General features: G+C 36.8%; 1 protein-coding gene across 16 annotated transcripts in view; it reads left to right on the top strand.

The window, feature by feature from the left end:
* EYA4 (EYA transcriptional coactivator and phosphatase 4) overlaps positions 1 to 25,379 on the top strand; it is a 207,862-nt gene that overhangs the window by 171,363 nt on the left and 11,120 nt on the right. For all 16 annotated transcript variants that reach the window (XM_075203214.1, XM_075203211.1, XM_075203202.1 and 13 more), the window contains 4 exons: positions 1,485 to 1,568; positions 17,877 to 17,966; positions 22,599 to 22,657; positions 23,818 to 23,978. In XM_075203214.1, coding sequence (XP_075059315.1) covers positions 1,485 to 1,568; positions 17,877 to 17,966; positions 22,599 to 22,657; positions 23,818 to 23,978 — 394 coding nt within the window. The remainder of the gene's footprint in view (positions 1 to 1,484; positions 1,569 to 17,876; positions 17,967 to 22,598; positions 22,658 to 23,817; positions 23,979 to 25,379) is intronic.

Genomic DNA, 25,379 nt, shown 5'->3' with positions numbered 1-25,379 from the left:
ATCTCCAGTGGAATTTGGCCTTAAGTGTTCTGAGCAGATTTCCCCGTCATTCTTGTTCCACTCAGTCCACTCCCTTACTGTACCCCAACCACTTTACCAGAACAGAATAAAATAACACCATCATTGTCCCTGTTCTATTTATAGACTATCAATTCTGAGAAATTTGTAACTTATAACTACAACGCAGTATGATAAAGCAAAAGTGAACCTCGGCATTGTAGCTGCGGAACGTCACACCTCTATTAAATGCCTGTTCCACTGCAAAATAGGATTTGTGTGAAATTCTTCCACAACTAAAGCAAACCTGATATCCTACCCCATTGGAATGTGAAGCATAAATTCAATCAATATTCCCACTTTGTGCACTTAATACATGCTTAAGAACTTCTATGAATTGTTTCCTCCTTTTCATTTCTGATGTCTCTATTTCTTATTTAGACTCAAATGCATTTCATTCATTGTACTGAAGACAAAAACAGGTTTTAAAAATGCACAAATGGCAGATTATTTTATGCTGTTTGACCTCAAGGATATACTGATAAAATAGATAATCGTATGTCTTGAAAAAGCTTTTAAAGTTTTTTAGGGTTAAAAAACACAATTCGTCTGCATACCTCCAAGCATTGTCCTTAACAGAGTTGGGCACGAAAAACAAAAAAGAGGTGTAACCACATCATGTTGGGTGCATGGACACAAGATGTGGGTGATGGCATGTCCTCAGTGGTGTGCCAAGCGCACAACACAAGCTCACCATGGTGAACTAGAATAACTACCAACATTCCTGCTTGTCGAGACAGGGTCCAGACTTTTGGGCTAGTCCATAGTCGGGACTGTCTCATCTAAGTTGGAGCAGTTGGGAGGTATGCATCTGCACTAGATAAGGCAGTGAGGCAGAGATAGATCTGGAAAAAAATTTTTTTTTAATGTTTCACTACATAACAAATGACTAAACATTCTGGGATTTTGTCCATAAAACTACTCTGTCCATCCTAGGAGGGACCAATACTGAGCACTTCTTTTATCTTCACTAAGATGTTTCCATTTTCTTATACTGTATCAATGTGGCAGAATAAATGGCATAGAGATCAACAAAATTGATACAAAATATCATGGAAATGGAATTTTGAGGCAGAACAGGCCATTTCACAGAGGCGCAAAGTTCCTGCGATACAATATTCCAGTTGGCTATTTGCTTTGCCGTTCTAGTTGATGAATAGAGCTGGGGTGAGAACAGTTAATCCATTCCGCTGTGTGATTGGGGTAGGACTGGGAACATTTAAACTTCAATTGCACCTGTGAAAATGTGCAAAATGTTGTAGTCAAATGTGAATGTAAAGCAGAATAGTTTTGAAAATGTTGCTCATCTCTAGTGACTAGACAAATCTTTACAGTTCCACGGTGATGTCTCTGGGTAAAGTATATGCTTATGTTGGCAAGGATACTTCATAAGATATTTACTTATAGTTCTGTCTGTCTGTTTTCAGCGAGTGTTTATTTGGGACCTGGATGAAACGATCATCATTTTTCATTCACTACTTACTGGGACATTTGCACAAAAGTATGGCAAGGTAAGATATGGTCTAATAAAGTACTATAGTATGTAATTATATCATGAATCCCTTTCTTAACCCTTTTGTGTAAGGTGAAAATTTAATGGCCAGACCCATTTTTTGTTATTTGTCAATTTTGCTGAAAACAACTTTTATTTCTATATTTTATCCAATCTAAATCAATATTGTGCTGTTTTTCTGAACATATACTATTAAATATATAAGATAACTTTTCATTTATTTGCCCATGATATATATTTGCACAATTTTACCAAACCTCCATGTACTCAGCTACTTCTCCATGGTAATGACAACTATGCTTATATTACTTAAGGTCTGACATATTTAGAGTGTCCGTGATTAAAACTGTACAAGATGAACTAAAGGGAGATAAGTGTGTAGGTGGGAGAAGAACAGTTGGGAACCAGATGCCATTTTGGGTGGTTTAGGGCCACCTAAATTCTAAACAACTAAATATTTGTATTTATATTTGTCTACATAAATATTTGATTTTTTTAGACATTATCATCTTGTATTTTAGGTTTAGTTGGATGTATTTTAAGCATAATTCTATAAATATTCAGTAAGACAAAGCACAGGTTATTTAGCACAAAGAGAAATCATAAGTGTGTATATTGTTTCTGCTGTGTGAAAGAAATATAGCGCAATCTTTGTCCCCCAAAGTACTGTTCCTCCACTACCCAGTCAACAATCAAGTATCCAAAGCAGACAAATGAGAGAAAGTAACACTGGTGTCTATTTTATAGTTTATTCACAGACAAAAAATACCTGTCTTATATTTAAGTAAGCATTGAATGGCATGTGCTAACTGATTGGAACTGCAGTGATTCAAACAGTAGATTCTGATAGCATCAATCGAAGACCTAAATCTGGAACTGACCTATTCACCTGTGTTTCACACAAGTCCCACTAGCCAAGACATGTTTCCAACAAGGTGCCTTTTTTCCTTATTCCCATATGTCTGTTTGGATCTTTATTCAGCACAAAGACCTTAATTTATTTGCACATTTGTAGCTATTATTATCGTACTTTCCTTTTTCACCTATGAATAGCAGGCAGAGTTTCTGGCACACTGGCTCAATGATCTTTATGATTGCTGTGTACATGTAACAAGAATTCAGCATCACATTGTCTGCTAAGTGTAAAATGAAGAGTGTTATCTATAAATGCCCAGGATTGAGACATAACTGTACTCTATTTTACAGAGAACATATATTACAAGTATTTATCTGGTAAAAAAAACACGGGAGCAACCATGTTGGGAATAAATGGGAAATTAGGTTTAAATAGCAGCTCCTGTAAAGCAAAACAACACTGGTTTCAATAAAATAACAAACACATAGCCCCCACTCACTAACTCAATTCATAATCCATCTTTATCCAGTGGGAAGATGGATAATGTTTTCTCTTGAATGGTTGCACAAACAAATACCCAGTTATACTATAGCTGAGGTTCCCTCCTCAGTCACAGCGGTCTCTCTCAGAAATACAAACATTTCTGAGCTCCTGTCTGGTAGAATCTAGCTGCACAGGGACTGACCTCTTGTCCTTCTCTAACTGGTGCTCAGTCTGGTCTTGCAACTTCTCTCTCTGTAATACAGGACTCTCCTGATCTACTGTCTGGCAGAATCCAGTTCCCCATAGACAGTCCATCACCAACTGGTTCCCTGTCTTCTGCAGGACACCAAACAGCCTAACCCTGAGCCCCTACTACTGAGTCTTAAATGGATGTGGTGATTATTGGGAGAGATCCCAAACTCCAGGGCATGAACATGTTGCAAACTAGCGCCACCCAGCCTGTACCCATTCCTATATATATATATATATATATATATATATATATATATATATATATATATATGTGTATATATGTATATATATGTGTATATATGTATATATATGTGTATATATGTATGTGTATATATATATATATATATATATATATATATATATATATATATATGATACTAGAAGTTACCACTATATAAAGGTATAATGTCATACAGTCTTTTACCTATTCTACTATATTACTGATATTACTAGATATGGTTCTTGATGCAGCAGCTCCAAACCACATGGTTACAACAACAGTATTATATATACATATATCATCATCATCATCATCATCATCATCATTTATTTATATAGCGCCACTAATTCCGCAGCGCTGTACAGAGAACTCATTCACATCAGTCCCTGCCCCATTGGAGCTTACAGTCTAAATTCCCTACTATAGACACGCACTCACACATATATATATATATTATATCTAGCATAGTTGTAGAGGAAAACAAGTTAGGTAGTTTATTTATTTCTAATGCAAACAGAGTGGGCTTTAACTTAATAAACTCAACTGAACATGTGCATTTAGATACATATACACCCGAAGTCACAAAGTGTTTTATTTTTATTCCAACGTTACTGTCCTGACTATCCAGCCAGAAAAGCCCTGGTAGTGTTTGACAACCGCTACAAATGATACTTTATCCATTGCCATCTATGCTATGACGGAATGCCTGGAAGCACTGCTCTTGGCATGGTAAATGTGGTATGTTCCTGGAATGATGTCCATCAGAACTCCAGGGACACTCCTCCAGGAGGCCTGCAGTATTCAGACACCTGCTGTTGATGCTTAGTGTCCCTTTGTATAATTTAACTGTTTATGTTATCCAACTCCTGCATTCTTTATTCTCATTTCTCAAAACACTAGCTGCCACTGCAAAATGCAGAGTAGCATGTTTTTCAAGTAATTACTTAAAAATGCTTAAATTATTCACCTGCTTATAAAGCATGAAGTAATCTACTCTGCAGAGGTTGACCTTAGTTGCTGAAGGTTATTATTTTGGCTGAGAACAGCATTGCAGACAATGCAATCAATATACTGCAATCATATTTAACCTATTTGAAAAGCATCAATTAGTAATTAATCCTGCCTGTTAAACTACTTTTTCATTGGAAAATGTTTGCCTCCTTAGATCAGATGCAAATAATTTTCAACAAAAGCTTATGTGAAATATTGCACTTCCCATTAGGTAATAAGGTATATTTTGGTTAGAAATGAACATCTCATTTTCTTCCTCACTTAACTTGTAATGTAATATTTCAGGAGGGAATATTATACTTTAAAAACAATATATATTACCATTAAAATGAGTGACACTCAGCTCCCTTGTGATACCGGCCCGGCAGTGGTAAGATGAGTTCTACCACTTCGCCAGGCAGTCACGCCTGCATCGTGACCTGACTCAGGCTTCCATTTCCACTTTCAGAAAAAAAAGAAATAAACAAATAAATCAAATAATCATTAAAAAATAGAAAAAAAATATTATTAATGCTGCCAATCATTATTGAGAAAAAGCTGAGATGACAATAGCAAAATGAGAATTAAGGCGGCACATGCTGCAATCCTTCTTAAGCTTCCCCATGCTTTAGCCTTTAAATAGATTGGAAGAAGCCCTATCTCGGGCAATAACACACTTTTTTGCCAGAGAAATGTGTTATCTCCCATTTATTAATATGCCCTGTTCTCTTTTATGAGATAATTATTTATGTTCTATCCAGCACAGTTCTTGTTTGAAGAATCAGTTGAGGCATACTACATAATTTATCCCAAAAGCTGATACTCTCATTGATTAGGACTCTGTTTCTCACTCTCCAACCTTGTGCTACTGGGGTCACTTCACCTCTGTTCTCACCTCGTCTCACACTCTCTCTTGACATTCGGCGCTTGCTATGTCAACCACCCTAATATCAGTCAGAAGGACATCGGTAGGCATAGGGGTTCAAATGACCCTCTCGCCATAGCAATGACTTCTCCGTTCTCTAACTCAAAGTCAAAAACTTTCATCTCTGAAATCTTAGCTTAATTTCCGGGCACCAGAATGAATATTAAAATTCTATGCTCTTGCCACTATTCTTCAGGCCCACACCAGAAATGGTTCCCTTATTAACACATCAGTCAGGGGCATCAATCAGACACCACCATAAAAAGATATGCAATGAAACAAATATGGAACAGTTCATTTGATACACACGTCCACAGAGCAAAGTGGGTAGAAAGAGAGAAATAAGATCCAAGTTCCTGTAAAATATGGTCACTCAGATATAAACACAGAATAGTCTTAATTCAAGGATCCATTCTGGCCCTATAAAACAAACACGCGAGGTCATATATTTAATTAAGACGGCAGATCATGGTTACGAGCTGCTGCACACTTCTCATTACCACAACACAGAGGATTTCCCTTCGCACCCCATAGGGTTACAAAGGGAAATCCGCAATGTTGCGGTACCGCATTGGAACTTTATGTGCGCAGCGGCGTAACCGTGATCTGCCGCCTTAATTGAATATGCCCCATGTAGACAAAGTACTAAAAATATGGAAATCACTATATTCTTTCTAACAGTTTTCTCTTTTAGCAACCAAGTAAAGAACTGAAATAAGAGTCAGTATTATTAACTATAAGGACATATAATGCTATTAAAAAGATAAAGGAATAGAGAAAAAAATAATGAATCAGTAAATGTTAGAATTCAAAGTATATATATTTACAATTAAAAATGGCAATTGCAATGCAATTCCTAAATAAATCATGTTTTGGAATAAAAACTGTCTGTACAAACTTAAACATCAATTGGTGGGTATACACTATATGGACAAAAGTACTTGTTAATTATTGAATTGAGGTGTTTCAATCAGACCTGTTTCCAGAGGTTTATAAAATCAAGCACCTAGCCATGCAGTCTCCATTTGCAAACATTTGTGATTCAAAATGGGTCGTTCTGAACTGCTCAGTGACTTCAAGCGTGGTACTGTGGTAGGATGCCACCTTTGCAATGAAACATTTTGTGAAATTTCATCCCTGCTGGATGTCATCCTTGCATGGTCAACTGTAAGTGATATTATTAGAAAGTGGAAACGTTTAGGAACAACAGCAACTCAGCCACGAAGCGGGAGAACACATAAAATCATAGAGCGGGGTCAGCGACTGCTAAGGCGCATGGTGTGTAAAAGTCGCCAATGCTCTACTGATTCCATAGCTGAAGAGTTCCAAACTTCCCCTGACATTAATGTAAGCACAGAAACTGCTGCGGGAGCTTAATGGAATGGGTTTCAATGGCCAAGCAGCTGCATGCAAGCCTCATATCACCAAGACCAATACTAAGCCTCGGATGTAGTGGGGTAAAGCACACTGACACTGGACTGTTGAGCAGTGGAAACATGTTCTGTGGAGTGATGAATCACGCTTCTCTGTTTGGCAGTCAGATGGGCGAGTCTGGGATTGGCGGATGCCGGGAGAACGTTGCCTGCCTGACTGCATTATGTCAACTGTGAAGTTTGATGGAGGAGGGATAATGGTATGGTGCTGTTTTTCAGGGTTTGGGCTAAGCCCCTTATCTCCAGTGAAGGGCAAGCTTAATGATTCAGCATACCAAGTCATTTTGGACAATGCTATGCTTCCAGATTTGTGGCAACAGTTTGGGGAAGGCCCTTTTCTATTCCAACATGACTGTGCCCCAATGCACAAAGCAAGGACTACAAAGACCTGGTGTGATGAGTTTGGTGTGGAAGCCCTGACCTCAACCCCATTGAACACCTTTGGGATGTACTGGAATGGTGATTGCGAGCCAGGCCTTCTCGTCCAACCTCAGTGCTTGACCTCATAAATGCTCTACAGAATGAATGTGCACAAATTCCCACAAAAACACTCCAACATCTTGTGGAAAGCCTTCCAAGAACAGTGGAAGCTGTTATACCTGCAACAGGGGAACCAACTCCATATTACAGTATATGTATTTCAATACAATGTCATTACAGTCCCTGTTGGTGTAATGATCAAGCATCCGAATATTTTTGTCCATGTAGTGTATATTAAGGCAAATATGGAAAAGAAAGCAGTGTAATTCCATTATTTTCTTCATACTTGCCTCTGCACAGCAGCTTTGGGGAGCAAGGACATGCATACATAGTAATGGGATAAATTGTTGTAATCTGTGTTATACCACTTCCTCCCCTTCTACCTGTGCCAAATCCTCCATTACCTCTGAGATTGTCCATTTTTGAGCAGAGGTTCATTACATGTAATAACTAACATGGTGCTGTGTACATTACAATTGGTTAGAATCAGTAAATAGATAAGTGAGGTATAACATTCTGAGATCTGATAAAACCAATGGTCAAAACGGTGGGGTATACGGTGGTATCGCATACTGCCACTTTTCCTACTGCCTCTGTTGTAAAACTAGCAAATTCTTCACTTGCATTTTTCATACCGCTACTTCAAAATTTCAACTTTAACCACTGAATAAATAAATTGCTAAATTGAAAGCTTCAATTATAAACAGATCCTGTGCGACTCCTACACATTAAAGAGTTTTCAAATAAAAAACGTTTTTAAATAAATCAAACTTTAATGCTTAAATGCACAAAATTAACCTTCCAGGTAGAAAGATTGAAAAAAATGGACCCTTTCACCGATCAAAGTATTCCACACCTATTTCTTTCAATCCCATTCCCATATTTACCAATATTACATCCCAAAATCATAATACTCGCCCTTTTGTGACAACAAAACTTGTTACTGCCCTCTGGGCTGTTCTGGTATGTAAATGGAGTATTGCTTTTCATAAATGAACATAAACCTTACTAATGAACAAAGCGCATTCACTTTATGGCTTACTTAACACATGATGAAACTGCAATCCCACAAATTTGTTTTCGCGTCTGTTTTTCTAAACAGCAAGCAAGATTTACACCTGTTTAACCTGGAGTTGATGTCATTATTATAGGATGTCTTCATATAACTTCCCTTTGCAAAATCTCTCTCTGGGAGACTAATATGTTTGTATAATCTCTCAGCTGCATATGTACATTTCAGCACCCACGCTGATCCAGAGAAAGGGTTAAATTGAGTCAGAGCCATACCTATATGTACATGATGGCAGAGGCAGGAGGGGGGATTGTGCTGAGGGCAAGCATGTCGTGAAAAGTGGAATTCTAAAACCTCTCTATATTGTCATCACAATCTCTTAATTTATAACATGTATATATATATATATATATATATATATATATATATATATATATATATATATATATATATATATAACAAATCATACATAAAAAAAATCATTAATAGCACCTTGAACAAAATCATTGTAACTCATTCAAATTTCTTTTGTAGTAAACAAAATCACAGTTTTACAATTTTGCCTCTTAAGGCACACAATTTCGGCTAGAGGATTATGCATACAGAATATCCCAATCCACCTATCCTCGAGAGCAAATTATTAGATAGGATGCCATCTTTCCAAGTGTGAGATAACAAAAGAGGAAAACAGGGATAAATGCTAGCTGTAGTACAGGGTCCTAAATGGCCAATATTGACTGTGTATTTTTAAAAATAAGCATTCTTTCTTTTTGTTCAGTGAACTGGTCTGTTTTGCTGTGCTAAAATTTCTCCTTTTGCTCTGAAAATTATTCTTTTTTTATCGCTGTACTGTAAATTTCTGGCAAATTACAATACATTTTAACCTAATGGTATGATATTGTTTTTATATGTGCCACTTGCTGATAAAATATATATATTATACATAAGTGAGCAGCCAAAAAATATATATTTTTTAATATTAATGCTGCCTATATCTGTGTTTCAAGCTGGTATATTTACATTACCAAGGAATTCAGATTAATCTGTTCCACTGAAAATCCGGATGTAGACTTTTCCAGCTTCCTTGATAAATCCAGATAAATATGAACTGTGACGGAAATACCATGTGGGACAAAATGCTAGGCTGAAAAAAATTATAACGGATTAGTATTGTTCATTCAAATTTGGTGTTCTACAGTTTACATTTAAGTCATTGTATCAAATTGGTTAATGTTTTTTCAGTACTAAACAGAGAAAATAATGTGGTTTTTCAATTTTTATGTTGACTAACTAAACTTTAATAAACACTGATTTATGGATGCCTATTTTTCACCGATAATTGTTGAGCGGAGTATTTTTACTGTGTAAAATTCCTCTATATGGAAAAACTTGATAATAGTAGAATAATGCAAAGTGGGAAACTTAATTCAGTACACAGTGCATGTATGGTACCCATATGTTGCAGTTTTGAAATGAATAGTCACGATTTTAACCAGCAAACATCTAAATTGGTAAGGTTGGATTTTTTTTTTAAAGAATTTAGCTTTTTGATATACCTGGATTAAGGAGTTTTCTGGAGCGGATTCCTGCACTGTTTAATGTATTTGGACTTGAAAAATAAACATCTGGTGATTGGATAAGGGTAATATCAATGGTTGTCGTAGATTTAATAAACAAAATTGTAAGCTCTGAATACAAACTTAAATTTTTTTAAATTACGTGTTGAGGTAAAATACAGTGTGCGCTCTGCAGCTCAGTTTAAAAGAAAAGTTTAAGTGAACATTTCCTTCTCATTCATCATAAACAGTAAAAGTCACGTCATAAAGAATGCATCCACTGGACCTCATTTACTAAGTGCAGCAAAAACAGCTTCATGTAGCAGCCCCCAGGGCTCTAGCTGGGAGGAGAAGAATGCTAATAAAATTTTACAGTAGATGGTAGGGCAGGTTATTTCAATTCTAATATTTAGTTAAGTAACAAGTTTATTATTGCCTCAGCATAATAGTGCCATTCTGCACTACTTCCAGAAAGTCTAGTAATAACAGGAATTGTGGCTAGTAATCTTTACAATGTACACTTCAGAGCCTCTGTTTTATTTTTGACACACATATTTTGCCTTGATATATATATATATATATATATATATATATATATATATATATATATATATATATATATATATATATATATATATATATATATGTGTATATATATATATGTATATATATGTGTATATATATATATATATATATATATATTTATTTATATGTATATATCTTTGTCTGTGTTAGCTGCCGCTATATAAATGTTGATCATGATGATGTTATTAATGTGCAACAAAAGCAGCTGCCATGGATGTATAAGTATGACTGTGATTCAGAACGTGAAAAATTACCTTGTGCGATATATTCAACGTCTTCAACATATAGCATTCATATTGTGAGAATGAATGTCTGTCATTTATAATGCATTCACATAAATGCAAAGACTGTGGTATTGATATGATGACACCATAATGCGTCTACAATTCTAGAGCAGTAACAAATATTAAGACTGCTATTTCAGCCATTGCAATCCTTTACTGATGATGGCTTTAGCAGATGGGCACATTACATTGGTTGCCTGTATCCAATGCCTCTCTCGCTCTCTTTCTCCCTCTCCCTCTCCCTCTCCCTCTCCCTTTCCCTCTCCCTCTCCCTCTTGCTAAATAAAAGTGGCCCACAAAGCCAGAATAGGAAACTTTGAATTTATAAAAGCACTTAGGCTCTACAAGTAAAAATTATAGATTTTATTGAGGGCTGATGTTAATTTTCCCATAACATGCATATACTGTATACTATATATACTAACCTTTACATTGTTTAATAGGCACATTTAGTAAAGGTCCGTTTTACAAAGTAAAACACAGTTTATTTTTTATACTTGTATTTTATTTCATTTTCAAATATTTTCAGTAGTTATATGTAAATCTTAATACTCTAAATATTATATAGTAATAATAGTAATTCTACGCCAGAACGATAATTAGTTTCACTTGGTAAGTGTTTCACAGATGGTTATTATATGAGCTGTCTGCTGGTGTTTTCAGATTGTTTTTCTATGTATATTTTGTATGTGGGACCTATTTTTTATAGTGCAAATAAATCTCTATGCAAGCAATAACTTGTTGCTATTGCAGTTGCTGGTTTCAACAGGGCTGCCAAACAGATATTGTTAATGTAGATAGTTACACTAAATTAAGCAGAATAACTTTCCAAAAGACACTACTTGGAATTGATCATTGTGGTCTGTTTAGGATATGTGGTGTCATTAGCATTAACATTGAAATCCATTTATATTTGATGGAAATGGTCATGTGTTTTTTTTTTTTTCTTTTAAATATCTTTATGAGCAGAGAACAGCGAACAGTTCCTCTTAATCGATATAGGTTGTCCTTTTCAACAGGAAGAGGACATACACAAAGAGCATTTGAGTTTGTAGCACCTGGGTCATGTGTGTGAGTGACAATACAAGATTAATCCAGGTTACAAGTATTTCTGCCTTTATCTGCTTGAAAATGGAGGGAAATATTATTTTGAAAATTAAGTGGATGTTACGTAGCAAATACTATAGCAGTTCTATGCATTATTTAAAATAAGATATCGGCCACTTCTCCTCTTGTTCCACGCACGTTAAGTGCGGTGGTGAGGGCTAGGTGCGGAAAGCCTGAAGTGGGGAGCGTCGGAGGAGGAAGGGCGCCTCCACCAATATTGTGTACAGGACAAAAAAAAACTGCTGCAAGAGTTTAAAAAGGAGACACAAATGTTTGCACTACACAAATATGATGTAAATGACCCTGTGGTTTCAAACTAACTTAGACTGGTGAGTCTGCTGCATACATATTCAGAGACAAGCCAGAAGTGGAAGTTGCTCAATCAATGTATAAGATTCATGGCAGGTTCTTGAAAGGGTGAGGTTATAATCATCATCATCATCATCATCATTTATTTATATAGCACCACTAATTCCTGCGCTGTACAGAGATCTCACTCACATCAGTCCCTGCCAGTAGAGCTTCCAGTCTAAATTCCCTAACACACACAGACTAGGGTAAATTATGATAGCAGCCAATTAACCTACTAGTATGTTTTTGGATTGTGGGAGGAAACCGGAGCACCTGGAGGAAACCCACACAAACACAGGGAGAACATATCCTATGCATATTCAGAGACTCAAACACGAGAAATCCCCGTGAACTCCAGCTACAATTATCTCTCAATATCCCACACTTTTTAAAATAACTCATTGGTGACTTGCAAAAACCTTAATAAAAAGCATGCTTATAAATGCCCTGCTCCCTTCTAATACAAATATCGTCTGCAGAAATGTGAAACAAATCATGTACAAGTATTTCTACTTTGTTTTGCCAACCCTCAATATCCACAATTCAACAAATCAACAGTAAAGCACGATTGCAACATTCAGTAGTCTGCAATAACTTTGCTAAAGGTGGAATACAATTTCCAGTGAAATTGTTTTACTGGGCATCTGTACACATCACGTCAAGTTGTCAACATTAAAAAATAATTTCCATAGACACTTTGCTGATGGACAGTTACATCTATGAAAATAACATACCCACCACTGAGAAGAGGACCTGATGATAGATCATGATCACGATACAATTCTTATGTATTTGAAATATGTTCCATAAATCTTAACATTTACAGCACACATTGTAAAAACAAAGACTAGTTATTTAGTCCAAGAAACTGGTTGGGTGTATATGCTTTGTTTCAGAAAGTATGTCCTTCTGGAATGCTTTTATGGACTTTGGATGTATCGAGCAGCCCTATAGTCAAGGAACTGAGCCCCTGCCCTTGAACAGTTCTAAAATGGGGATATCCAGATGTTCCTAATTTAAAATGACTACACAAAATGCTAATGACACCTTAGTATACCACACTTAAATAAACAGGCAGAAAAATCTAGCATAGACTGACTTTATAATCTAGAGAATACTGGCTAATATGCAATGACTACACTTCAGTACCTAAATGCTGTTCAAAACTAAAGTACACAAAACCCTATTGGCAAGTAGCAATGGCATTTAAACCCCCTTATTAATGCACAGTGGTAATGTATATTGCTGGGGCATACCAGCGATAAAATTGTCACCTTTGACAATAACAAGGGTAACACAAGTTAGATGTGAATAGATTAAAGATCTATGGTCAGGTACTTTGGAGGTCGAAGTGGAAATTTAGATGTGACGGTATGGAAATTTGTATGAGGCAGTATGAAAAATGCAATGGGAACGTAAGTAAATGGAATTTTATAGTGTTACACTGAAGGCAGTAGGAGAAGTGATGGTACGGTGTGCAGACGCATAATGTGTGAGCCCCCGGAACCAAGTGATCTCTGGGATAGCACCCAGAAAAGAGTGCTGGATCCTGTGGAGGTGGTGGAGGAGAGGCCCCAGGCTCCTAGGCCTAGCTCAGACCTGAAAACCAGTGAAGAAGCCCTGGGGGAAAATTTGGAGGAGAGTCCCCAGGCTCCAGGGCCTAGCTCTGGCCTTGTTCATAATCCTGCAAAGGAAGATCATGTAGTGATTTTAACAAAGAATAAGCAAGATAGCAGAGGAATCCAGTCTGCAGTGATAGGGTAAACCACGAGTACATATGGGCTCTGCTTCTGAGGTATGGTCTTCCAAAGCGGGTGGTAGATGGACTATTTACAGACAGGCCGAAATCTTTCCTCTTGTTAACGGTTGGGTGGATCCGTCCTTTGTGGTCGACTCTGGAGTAAGGCAGGGTTGCCCCCTGAGCCCCCTCCTGTGTGTGTTTGCAATAGATCCTTTCATCCGAGGGATAAAAGGCGGCTCAATAGGAGGAGTGCTGCTGGGTTCGGAGTGTCTATTAAAGATAGTGGCCTACAGGGATGAAGTCACTGTTGTCTTGTCGAGTCCTGTGGAAGCAAAGGAGGTAGCATCTCTGGTACTCTGAGGCCAGTGGCTCGAAAGTAATCCAATAGAAGAGTGAAGTTTTCTGGATGGGGGAGAAAGGTTGTCATTTCGACCTTCCGGACAATCCCCAGGCCAGTAGTAACATCAAAATTTTGGGAATCCTATTTCGCCCCAGCGATTATGCCAAGTAAAATTGGGAATTTAAACTGGGAGAAGCTTCCTGGAAAGTGGAGAACTGGAAAGGATGGAAACTTTCTCTTAGGGAAAGGGTTGACCTGGTAAAGACCTACCTGATCCATCCCGGTGTTTCGGTATATCAGTTATGTGTGCTTGTTGCCAGAATCTTTATGGGCCGGGTTTATGCAGTTTTCTTCCATTTACTTTGGGGAATAGGCTGAACCTAGTCAAGCGTGCTGTGACCTACAGATCGAGGAAGGAAGGAGGCGTGGGGATGTTTAACCCAGTGCTATTCTTATTAACAACTTTCTTGGGTAGATGGCTACAGGGCATGGGTGGATCCCTTCCCTAATGACTGGATAGAAGGAGGCATGGTAAAGAGCTTTCGGGTCCATCATAGGTGCCTCCTGGCCTACGTGTCTCTAATATTGAAGGTGACAAAGCGTTGGGGTCTGGAGGTGGGGGAAGTCAGGAACTCTTGTAGAAGTAAGTTGGAGAGGAGAATACGGTATTCTCACTCCTGGGTTCAGTTGTCACTAAGAGACTGCCCGGGCTATTGTTTGTTCGGAGGGCCTGGCCTTGGTTAATTCAGGGAGAATTCCTCTTAAGTTTTGGGACATTGTCTTGCTCTCTTTTCATTGGAGACTTTATATGAGTATAGAAATGTTGGTGATCGTGGCTGCCCACGGGAGGAGTGTCTGGGGGAGGAGACCATGGACCATTTTTTGCTTGAGTGTCCCTTCAACATAGAGGTATTTGGGTACTTGGGTATTCTGTGTCTTTCGGGGCTTAGTTATCCTGAATGGGTTCATGGAGCATTCAAGGGTAGATGTCGGGACTTTGAGTTCAGCACTCTTTTCTTAGTTAGTATAGTAAAAATATATTTTACTTGGAATGCGAGGTGTCAAGTTTCTATCAGACAAAAGGTCCTCCCTTGTGAAATAGTGGCGGGTGATATTCTGCATTAGGCATGGAAGATTAGGGATATAGAGAGGCGCCGGATGGTCAATGCAAACTGTGCCAGGCTCTGGCGGGATCTGAGGCCTTTGTAAGGGGGCCAAAGTCTGGAATACTTCTCTATCTTAGGCTATCTTTTCTTCACTCACCAATAGATTTTCTATGAAGTAAGTAATTTTTTCAAATATGGTTTTGCATATGTCTAGAAGCTTGGACTGTTTCTCTCTTGTTTGAAACTGTAAATATTTATTATATGAGTTGTGATATGGTTTGATATGTTTTGTAATTTGTTTATTTGGTGTAGGCACCCTTATTTGATTTTATATTATGCTTTTATTATATTTAATATGGAATTATGCTGGACTTTTAGGGAGCATTAACCCCTGGTATATATGTTTTTTTTTAAGTTCTTCTATATTTGGGTGCTACACTTTGTTTCGTTTGTTTGTATTAGTTTGCAAGTTTAAATAAAATGAGGAGAAGTGGCGGTATGGCATACCATCGTATATACCCCCGCTTCTTCCACTGACCCTAGTGCAAGTCTCATAACAGGGCCTATAATGGGTAATATATTAAATAGATGCACTGCATAATGTGGAGGCCTTGCCCAGTTAATAACCAGCTTTCCATAAGTGTTATGTGGCCCTGGTTTAGAAATAAAATTGAGTCCCAAAGAGGTGACCTGTAACTGTATTCTTCTGACGTCACTGGGTAAAACTCCCAGAGTGGAAAGCTATGAATGTATTTTAACCCAGTGATGCTCAGTGAATAATGAGCTGGTGGAAGTAGACTTGTCAGCATTCTCACCGCATTTCAACCTTAATAAATCTTGAAGGAGGATGAGGGTGTTAGGTACATTCATATATAGAGTGTATCTAACATAATATAGGAGCTAGGTAGGTCTTTTGATTATATAAATTACTATCTATAATCTAGATCTATAATTTTAGGAAAATAGAATGAGCTTTTAAATAAGATATCCACATTTTTTCATCTCTAAAAGTTCAGACTGAAATCGACTATGACTGTGGACTACTTACATTCTGAAACACAAATCATTATACTGTTAAATTTAAATTTTATGTACCCAAAAAATTTATTTAAAAAAAAATAATTACAATAATTAGTATAATCTTCTCTGCATAGCCACCTTTAATATAACGCCTCCCTTGCTATTACGCTACTGTTGGGTTGCTTTTTAACCAGGCTTTATAAAGAGAGATGACCGAAAATAAAAGTATACTTCCCTCCCACTTTCTATGCAGAAGTTGTCCTGCAGTATACAGTAGTGAAGGCAGGAAAGGCTTAGGGGTTACTCACTATGGCCCTCCATAGAGAACCTCTGTGTCTGGAATGGAGTGAATAGATACACCTGCAGCACATAGCTTCTGATAATGCCCTGGCCATTGCATATTAACACTTGACTCCAGCATTGCCTTATCTCCTTTGTACTCATATGTAGTGGATCACGATCCAGAGCTGTAACATAAGATTGAGTACAAATCCTTTCTCAGTGGGGAACTGGGTTCAATAAAATTTTGTTGATGAGACAGCACATGTGTTAGAAGTCTATCATCATCTGTTAAGTTTATATGGTACATTCCTATTCCCTTATTAACAGTTTTTTTTACCACATTGTGACATTGATCTCTTGCTGGCATGTGTTAGCTAATCTTGTTTTAAGATTTCACATATAATGGGGACTAGAGTTTGTGCTTTTCTGTGCACATTTATGAAAAAAAATACAGACCACTGAGGCACAATTCTGTAGTGTATGTGAAGTTTGCATCACATATCTTCATAATGTACTTTAAAAAATACTTACTCGTCGGTTTAAAATGAACTGTCAGTTTTCACAGCGTATGCTTGATTAAGCATAAAACAAATGATTCACGGTATAGATACATGTAAAGTAATCATTTTGTATCAATAACAGTTTCCTCACCGTCTGCTCAACTTCTGGGATATCCAAGAATATCAGTAGAATTTATTGCTTATGAATGGGGTATCATTGTATAATCAGCATTTTGTGTTATTTATCCCAAGTATCATTGACGGGTTTGCTTTTTTCTTACTTTGCAGCAAAAAAACTAAATAATACTTCTCAAATCACACAGTTACAAAGCCTGCCTTTAGCCATTGTATTACTTCATATTCTCCACCCTCTAACCACTCGTCAGTACTGTAGTATTTTTTCACAGTCAAAAGAACTAAGAGTAATAAGGTTTATATGTGTCTGTAGTTATAGGGAATCAAAGTGTCATTTATATTGTGAAACAATAGATGAAAATGGATCCTCAATGATAATGCATTAAACAAAAATGATATGCCACCCATTATAGGGCTGGGTATATCTTTAGGAATACGTTTTTATTACTGCATTTGTTTTGTGATGTGTATGTAAGTTGCAGCATAGATATAGAGAGACAGTAAACAAACAAAAAGAACACCTTACAATTTACCTTGTTCTAAAGTTTTCAAAGAAACTAAAGACAATTGTGATCAAATCCCTGATGTTAATATTTTTATTCAAGTTACATATCTCATTGAGACTTTGTAATACTTCATGTTTTAAAGGATTCGCCAACAGCTGTGACTCTTGGACTGCGGATGGAAGAAATGATTTTCAACCTCGCCGATGCACACTTATTTTTTAATGATTTGGAGGTAAGCCAGAATCTTTGGTGTATGTGTTGCTAAATTTGGTCTGGGAGTGCTCTTTCAAACAGCTGCTGCTCTCTCATTTGATGAACAGAGAGATAAAACTAGTGTGTTTACCAAACAAACCAAACGGGTCTATTTATAAAAATGCGGCGATAAGGCTGATTTTAGAAAATCACCTATAGGCGCAATTTACCATTAAATATCTGCTGCCACTGCGATACTGGCTAGGAACTCCTCAGGGTTAACTTAACCGATTCGCTGGTACAGTATAAAGAGAAATGCGCATGCTTGACCCGACTAGCCAGCTCACATGCTTTCAGTTCCACTTACTAAACGAGAAAAAATAGAAATAATAATTCAATCAAAAAAATAGAATACAATATGTAAAAAAAAAAAAGTTTAAATATTGATTATTGACAAAATGCTTTATTCGCCTCCTGACAGGTGTATCTGCGGGTGATTCTGCCATAATTATATTAACATTGTCTTACTGTACCGCCCCTATTCTGTGTCTCTAAGAGTACACAGTAGTAACTCTAACATGTGCCTTGAGTTTGCATAGGGACTTAAACTTGCACACTTTATGTGTGCACATGTAGTATGGAAATACGTATTTTACACAAAAAAAACGGACTTGCGCACAAAAGGCTTTCAGAGTATAAAAATTTAATTGTGTAGATAAATAGATGATCAATGGACTTATTGGGCCTGATTCATTAAGACACGCAAAAGGAGCAAACGTTTTTCAGGCATGCGCACATCCGTATTGAACTACAAGCAGAGCTGAGGAAACGTCTCTTGTTGAAACAAGTGTAGGGACACTCTGCATATATGTCAATGGCCGTATTGAGTCAGAAACAACACACTGTTGTATATTTGCAATACATATGTCAAATATAAAGTCCCAGCAGGACGCACAGAAAAATAATGCTGTTGTCACCTGTTAATAACATTGTCATTAAAGAAAAAAAAAGAAACAAAGGTTTTTTTCTTTCATCCCCCCCATAAAATGCACTTATCATGATATTATTAATGTCTACTGTACATAAATTGCATTTTTACAGTTGCTCTTGATTGCAAACACATGCTATAGCATGCATACGCGACCATCACTATCAATCGACACTTACACCTGCCCTGTAGCTGGTGCAAGTGATACGCCAGAAAAACACGTACCTTAGAGATTCCCAAAGCTTGAATCAGACACTGCTGCGCACGCCCTTAGTGCACAATGAATTTATGCCTACGCTCATTCCCCTCCCCATTCCGCCCATAAAATCGTACCATATCATATGTGTCCATGTACCATAAGATTAATTGCATACAATTGCGTTCACTGGCATATAGGTCATTTCTGGATACAATTTAGCGCAAAATATGGAAAGTATCAGCATTTACATTCTTTAATGAATCAGGCCAATTATGTTAATGGGAAGCAGAATAATACTTATATGCCCCATAATAACACAAGGAAGCTCTAGAGCTGCCAGTAGTATATTCCAGCAGAGGCTAAATATTCCATTGGATTTATTCAATGGGAGGTATAGATAGGTGTTACCCAATGTATGTGCAAACTAAGCCATCCAAATGGTTGGTTTGCATCTGCCTACAGAACTACAATTATGTCATTATAAAGCTCTAATTAGCAAGGACTTGAATATGAAAATTAAAAAGTTAAAGGGAGATTATATATACTGTAAAATATAAAAGAATGGATTCTTCTGCTCTCTTGTACAGAATAGCGAAAAGAGGGCAGAGATTCATCAATTAACACATGAACATTTGTGATGGTGACAGTAACTTCACCCATTAATTAAAACGTTCATTCCCTGTAGATAACTGAATCCCAAAATGTCAAATAAATCCTGAATATTCATATATAAACTACTCAGATTGAAGAAAGAACATTCACTAGACATTATTAAGCCTGTTTGGTCCGGCTGAACAAGCTTGGTAAATGGACCAGGTCTCAAAGGAGTTATATTAGCAAGTATTTTAATGTTCGTTTACCAAAGGGAGATCCTTATGAATCACAAAGTAATGGATCATTTCCTGATTTTGGCAAAACAGTTATAAGGGACTCTGTCATCAGTACCATGTAGATTCAGCATGATCTTAGAAAGTTTAAAAATTAGGCCATCTGACACCTTTTAGCATTTTTAATTGGGTGTTTTGGGAGTTCCCTTTTAGTGCATCGTTTTCCCAGAGAAAGTGGAAACATTTTTTCATCTTGAAAAGGATACAAAACAACACATACTGAATATGTAGCATAAAATATTCAGTGGGCCATATCCTGTACATAAAACAGAATTTATCTGGTATTGTGTGTAACAACCTGTTTTAAGACAACAAATGGCCAGCAATAAGATACAGTTTGACATTGTATCGTTTGTCATCCTTTATAATTAGTTTTGATTGGTCTGTTTAAAATAAGTTCCATGGAACAAATTTCTGGTTGCCATGGGTTACTGCAGTTTGACAATATTACTGGAATTATATAATCCTCTTTAGAGGTTGCAGATGCTGCAGCCCATATGCACAAAGAAAGTGTCAGCTTTGCTGGCATCATATTTGAAGAGAGGAAGATTAAAGATACAGCAAAACGTTTTACGCTCTACATCCATTGAGGTCCTGTATGCAAATTCCCCAATTAATTGAACTTTTGTGTTAAATGAACACAAATAAAAGATTTTATATTTAAGTTTTTACCTTTTATATCTTAACAACAGAAATAAAATATATTTTAATATTGCTTTAAAATTCAATTTCAACTAAACACCAGGGTCTGTTGATTCCTCTTCTGATTAGTGACAGATTCTATTGTTTGCCTTTCAGTTCATGGATAAACAGCTTTAAATATTTATTTTTCTTTATCATAAAACGTGCTGATAAAATAAAACAATAAGGCTTAGTAACAAAAGTGAATAGAAAATGCTGATTTCTGACATCTCGCACGTTTTTTTGTAGGCAAGTGCATGTATTAAACATCCAAGATGAGGGTGTTTGTGGGGGGATCTTCCAATGGGTGGAGCTGGGCTGGCTAGGGTGGGATCCTGCTGAGCATGGACCAGATGCATGACTATTATTTATGTGCACACATGAAAGGAATGTGATATTGTTTTGCAGGATGCAACTTTTTAAATGATATAAAGCGAAGGATTGGAATTTAGGGAGAAATTCCCTGTTTTCTGGGGTGGATCGGACAACATTTTTTTCCCAGCAGTCGCCGAATAGAGCTTATGTTTCCACGTTCTCTGATGGTGATGTCCTCCTCCTACACTTTCAATGGGGCACATTTTCCTCCTTCAATTACACTTTTCTGGGGACATTACAACTGATGTAGCACCAGCATACAGAAATAACATGTAATAAAGACAGTCCCAATATCTCCTCACTCTCATGATTCATTTAATACATACATAAAGCAAAACCAAATAATAAAATAAAAGGGATTGTGGGTCTGTTTTTTGTATATTTTTTTTGTTTTCTGAAACATGAGTGTGCTTCAGTGCTTGTTTAGTGTTTACTTTCATGCAGCTTACAGGTGTATTAATGAAGTTAAACAAGTGTACATCCCTCTATAATGAAATAATCTCAGTAAGATATTTTCCATGCAACAGATGTAGAGTGTATAATAGGTTGGTATTGGTTTGCTTGTCATATCCCCTTAGTTCTAATAAAACAAACATGACATGGATTACCCCTGCATCCAAGGGCTCTAAAGCTAATGAAGCATTATATGTGATGCCCTTGAGATGGAAAAGCTCTTTTGGGCAATCAGCCTGTGTGGTCCATGGAGTCAGAAGTAGTCAGTGCACAAAGCTAACCGCTATATTATACTGCTTATATCGCTATATTATACTGCTTATATGTTTAGTTGTTCAACTTATTTTAGGTCATTTATCTTAAAATTACTTTTGTGAATTTATTCACTTCGTATAAATTTAATGGACAGAACTTACTCAAATGTATTATAAGCAAAACTAAGGCTGCTTCTCTTCAGTGGAAGGGTATTCGTGTCAGTCCTAAACATACTTCCAGCTCCAACCAGGGCATCCGCTGCCAGACTTCAGCTTTTTTGTATTCACCGCAGTAGTTATTAATTACATTCTGGTAAAAAAAAATGCTTTCATATGATTGTGAGCATTAAGGAATATTGCCTTTCCTCCTATATATACAGCATTTGTGCTGGAGTCTATCTTTAGTGCTTAGACTCTTCAGATATGGTCATAAAACTTTTCTTCATTCACTTGAATGGAATTTAAAAAATAAAACTCTCATTGTCTCATTTCCTAAACACTACATGAGAGCCTGGGTGTACCCTTTCAGTCTTGTTACAAATGTAAATGTAAAAACTAAATTATAGTGCCATCTACTGGCTAATGGTTGTTTTACACAAAAGCAAAAAAAATATGTACATTACAATCTTTCACCCTTATTAAATGACAAAATTATACATGAATCAAAGTAAACTGAATAAAATCAGCTTTTTTTTTTTCTTAGACTTTGGTAAACGTATATTACAAATGAACATTATTTTTAGATATAAAAGTTTAAAAAAAGTTCTGGCAGTACTTCTTTTGAAAAATATGTTTATACTTGGTCATTCTAGGCTGTAAATTACTTTTTTTCCAGGAATGTGATCAGGTCCATGTAGATGATGTTTCGTCCGATGACAATGGCCAAGACTTAAGGTAATGATATGGTTTATATACATATACACTCAGTGGCCACTTTATTATGTACAGCTTTTTAGTACTGGGTAGGATCACCTTTGCCCGCAGGACAGCCTGAAGACTTTGTGGAATAGATTCCACAGGGTGCTGGAAGCATTCCTTAGAGATTTTAGTCCATGTACAATTGATAGCATCACGCAGTTGTCAGCCTCACATTCATGTGGCAAATCTTCCATTCCACCACATCCCAAAGGTGCTCTATTGGATTGAGATCTGGTGACTATGGAGGCCAGAATCCTGTACCATTGACACAAGGCAGGATGGATCCATGGATTATGTTGTTTGCACCAAATTCTGACCTTATCTGCATGTTGCAGCAGAAATCGAGATTCATCAGACCAGGCAATGTTTACAGTTTTGGTGAGACTGTGCTCACTGTACCCTCAGTTTCCTATTCTTTGCTGACAGGAGAGAAACCAAGTATGGTATTTTGTTGCTGTAGCCTATCCACTTCAAGGTTGGACATGCTGTGCATTCATAAATGTTCTTCTGCATAATGTTGTTGTGACCCATGGTTATTTGAGTTACTGTTGCTTTCCTGTCAACTTGAACCAGATTGGCCATTCTTCTCAGACTTCTCTCATTAACAAGGCATTTTTGTCCACATAACTGCCGCTTATTGGATGTTTTTTGTTTGGCAAACCATTTTCTGTAAACGTTAGAGACTGTTGTTTGTGAAAATCCCAAGTGATCAGCAATCTGTGAGATGCTCAAACCATCCCATATGGCACCAACAATCTGTCCACAGTGAAAGTCACTCCCATCACTTTATTTCCCCACTCTGGTGTTTGGTCTGAGCAACATCTGAACCTCTACACCATGTCTGCATGCTTTTATGCACTGTCATAGGAATGGCTGGCTAGCATTAATGAGAAGATGTACATAGCTAATAAAGTGGCCACTAAGTTTATTTTTATATATATAGATGTGTGTGTTATTTACTTGTTTTCTTATATAAATTAACTGGTAGCTCATGTTTATGATCTCCAATATATATATATATGTTTTATCTATAAAATCTAATGTTCAAATAAAAATAACAACTCAGCCTGTTCTTTTGTGTCAGAGACGTAAGTTTTTGAATATCATTTAATGTTGAAAACACTTTTCCTTCATAGTTCTTACAGTTTTGCCACGGATGGATTTCGTGCAGCAGCAAGCAGCACAACTCTCTGTTTACCGACTGGTGTCAGAGGGGGCGTTGACTGGATGAGAAAGCTGGCTTTCCGATATAGACGAGTAAAAGAGCTGTACAATACTTACAAGAACAATGTAGGAGGTATTCCCTATATTCTGTATTTTTGGAGATACGAAAAACGGGTTTTAAATGTAACTACTTCTCGGTCCTTTAAAGTAAAATGTGTTTGATGAAACAATTTGGCAAACAAATGACATTATGCGGATCATTAAAAGAAAACTGTAAAACAAACTACTGTACCGCATATCTACAATTGCCAATGGTTTAAATGAAAGCACACATTTCCAGACAGAGGTGTAACTAGGATTTTTTTGAGCCCTGGAAATGGAGTTTTTTAAGTACGTCTCACTCTTGCTTAGTTTATATCACGCCCCCATTTCACCATACCACATCCCCTTTTCACAATAACATGCCCCTTTTTTGCCATGATATGTCACAAAAGGCTATGACAACTATTGTGCAATATAACATTTACTGTAGGAGTGGGATGTTATCCATATTTACAGAAAGAGAAACAGTTCTGAATTAGACCTTTATTGTACAATGGTATGGCCAATTTTATTGTCAGCAACACTGCACAGGCCCCACTGCAATTTTATTATCTATTTATCTGTCTGTCTGTCTGTCTGTCTATCTGTCTATCTGTCTATCTATCTATCTATCTATCTATCTATCTATCTATCTATCTATCTATCTATCTATCTATCTATCTATACACACACACACACACAGAAACACACACAGTGGTTGAAGTGTAAATTTAGAAGTGGTGGTATGGAAAATGTAAGTGAACGTAATTTGATAGTATTTCAACCACAGCAGTAGGAGAAGTCGTGGCATGACATACTACAGTATGCTGGCCCAACTACTTCGACCCATATGTATATATGTATATATATATATATATATATATATATATATATATATATATATATATATATAATCGCAAACCTTCTCAACTTCCTTATGTATTCCTGCCTCTGCTGGTCACCTTAGTTACATCTCTGTTTCCAGTAATGATTATGTATTATGTTCCTTAAGTTCTTAAGTTATATTCTGTAGTGTTGGCCCAACCCACAGTGTTCAATTCAACTGCCAGTATGACCTTTACTCAGTTTGACTGGTATAACATTTTCAAACTGACTACAAGGTGTTAGTGAAAAAGATTTTTTTTTCTACAGCTCCCATATTTTATTTTATTTTCCTAGGACAATCAGACTTAAGACCAGAAATTACTTTTACTTTCTTTGAATTATAGTTTTTCTATATTTTAAACAAAAATAAAAGCTTGAGGATTTTTTATGGACAGAGGAGGTTGATTTTGGACAAAGAAAGGAAACACTAATATCAAGTTTCTTAATAGGGTGTTGGGCCATCATATGCCACCAATACCGTCTTTATATGTCATGGCATTGAGTCTACCAGTGTGTGGAATTGTCATGGAGATTTGCTGCACCATTTTTCCACGGGAAAGTTACTCAA

This window comes from Mixophyes fleayi, chromosome 3 (assembly GCF_038048845.1).
Source record: "Mixophyes fleayi isolate aMixFle1 chromosome 3, aMixFle1.hap1, whole genome shotgun sequence".
NCBI lineage: Eukaryota > Metazoa > Chordata > Amphibia > Anura > Limnodynastidae > Mixophyes > Mixophyes fleayi.
Note: the sequence above shows the minus strand (reverse complement) of the source record. Positions and strands in the feature narration are given on the sequence as shown.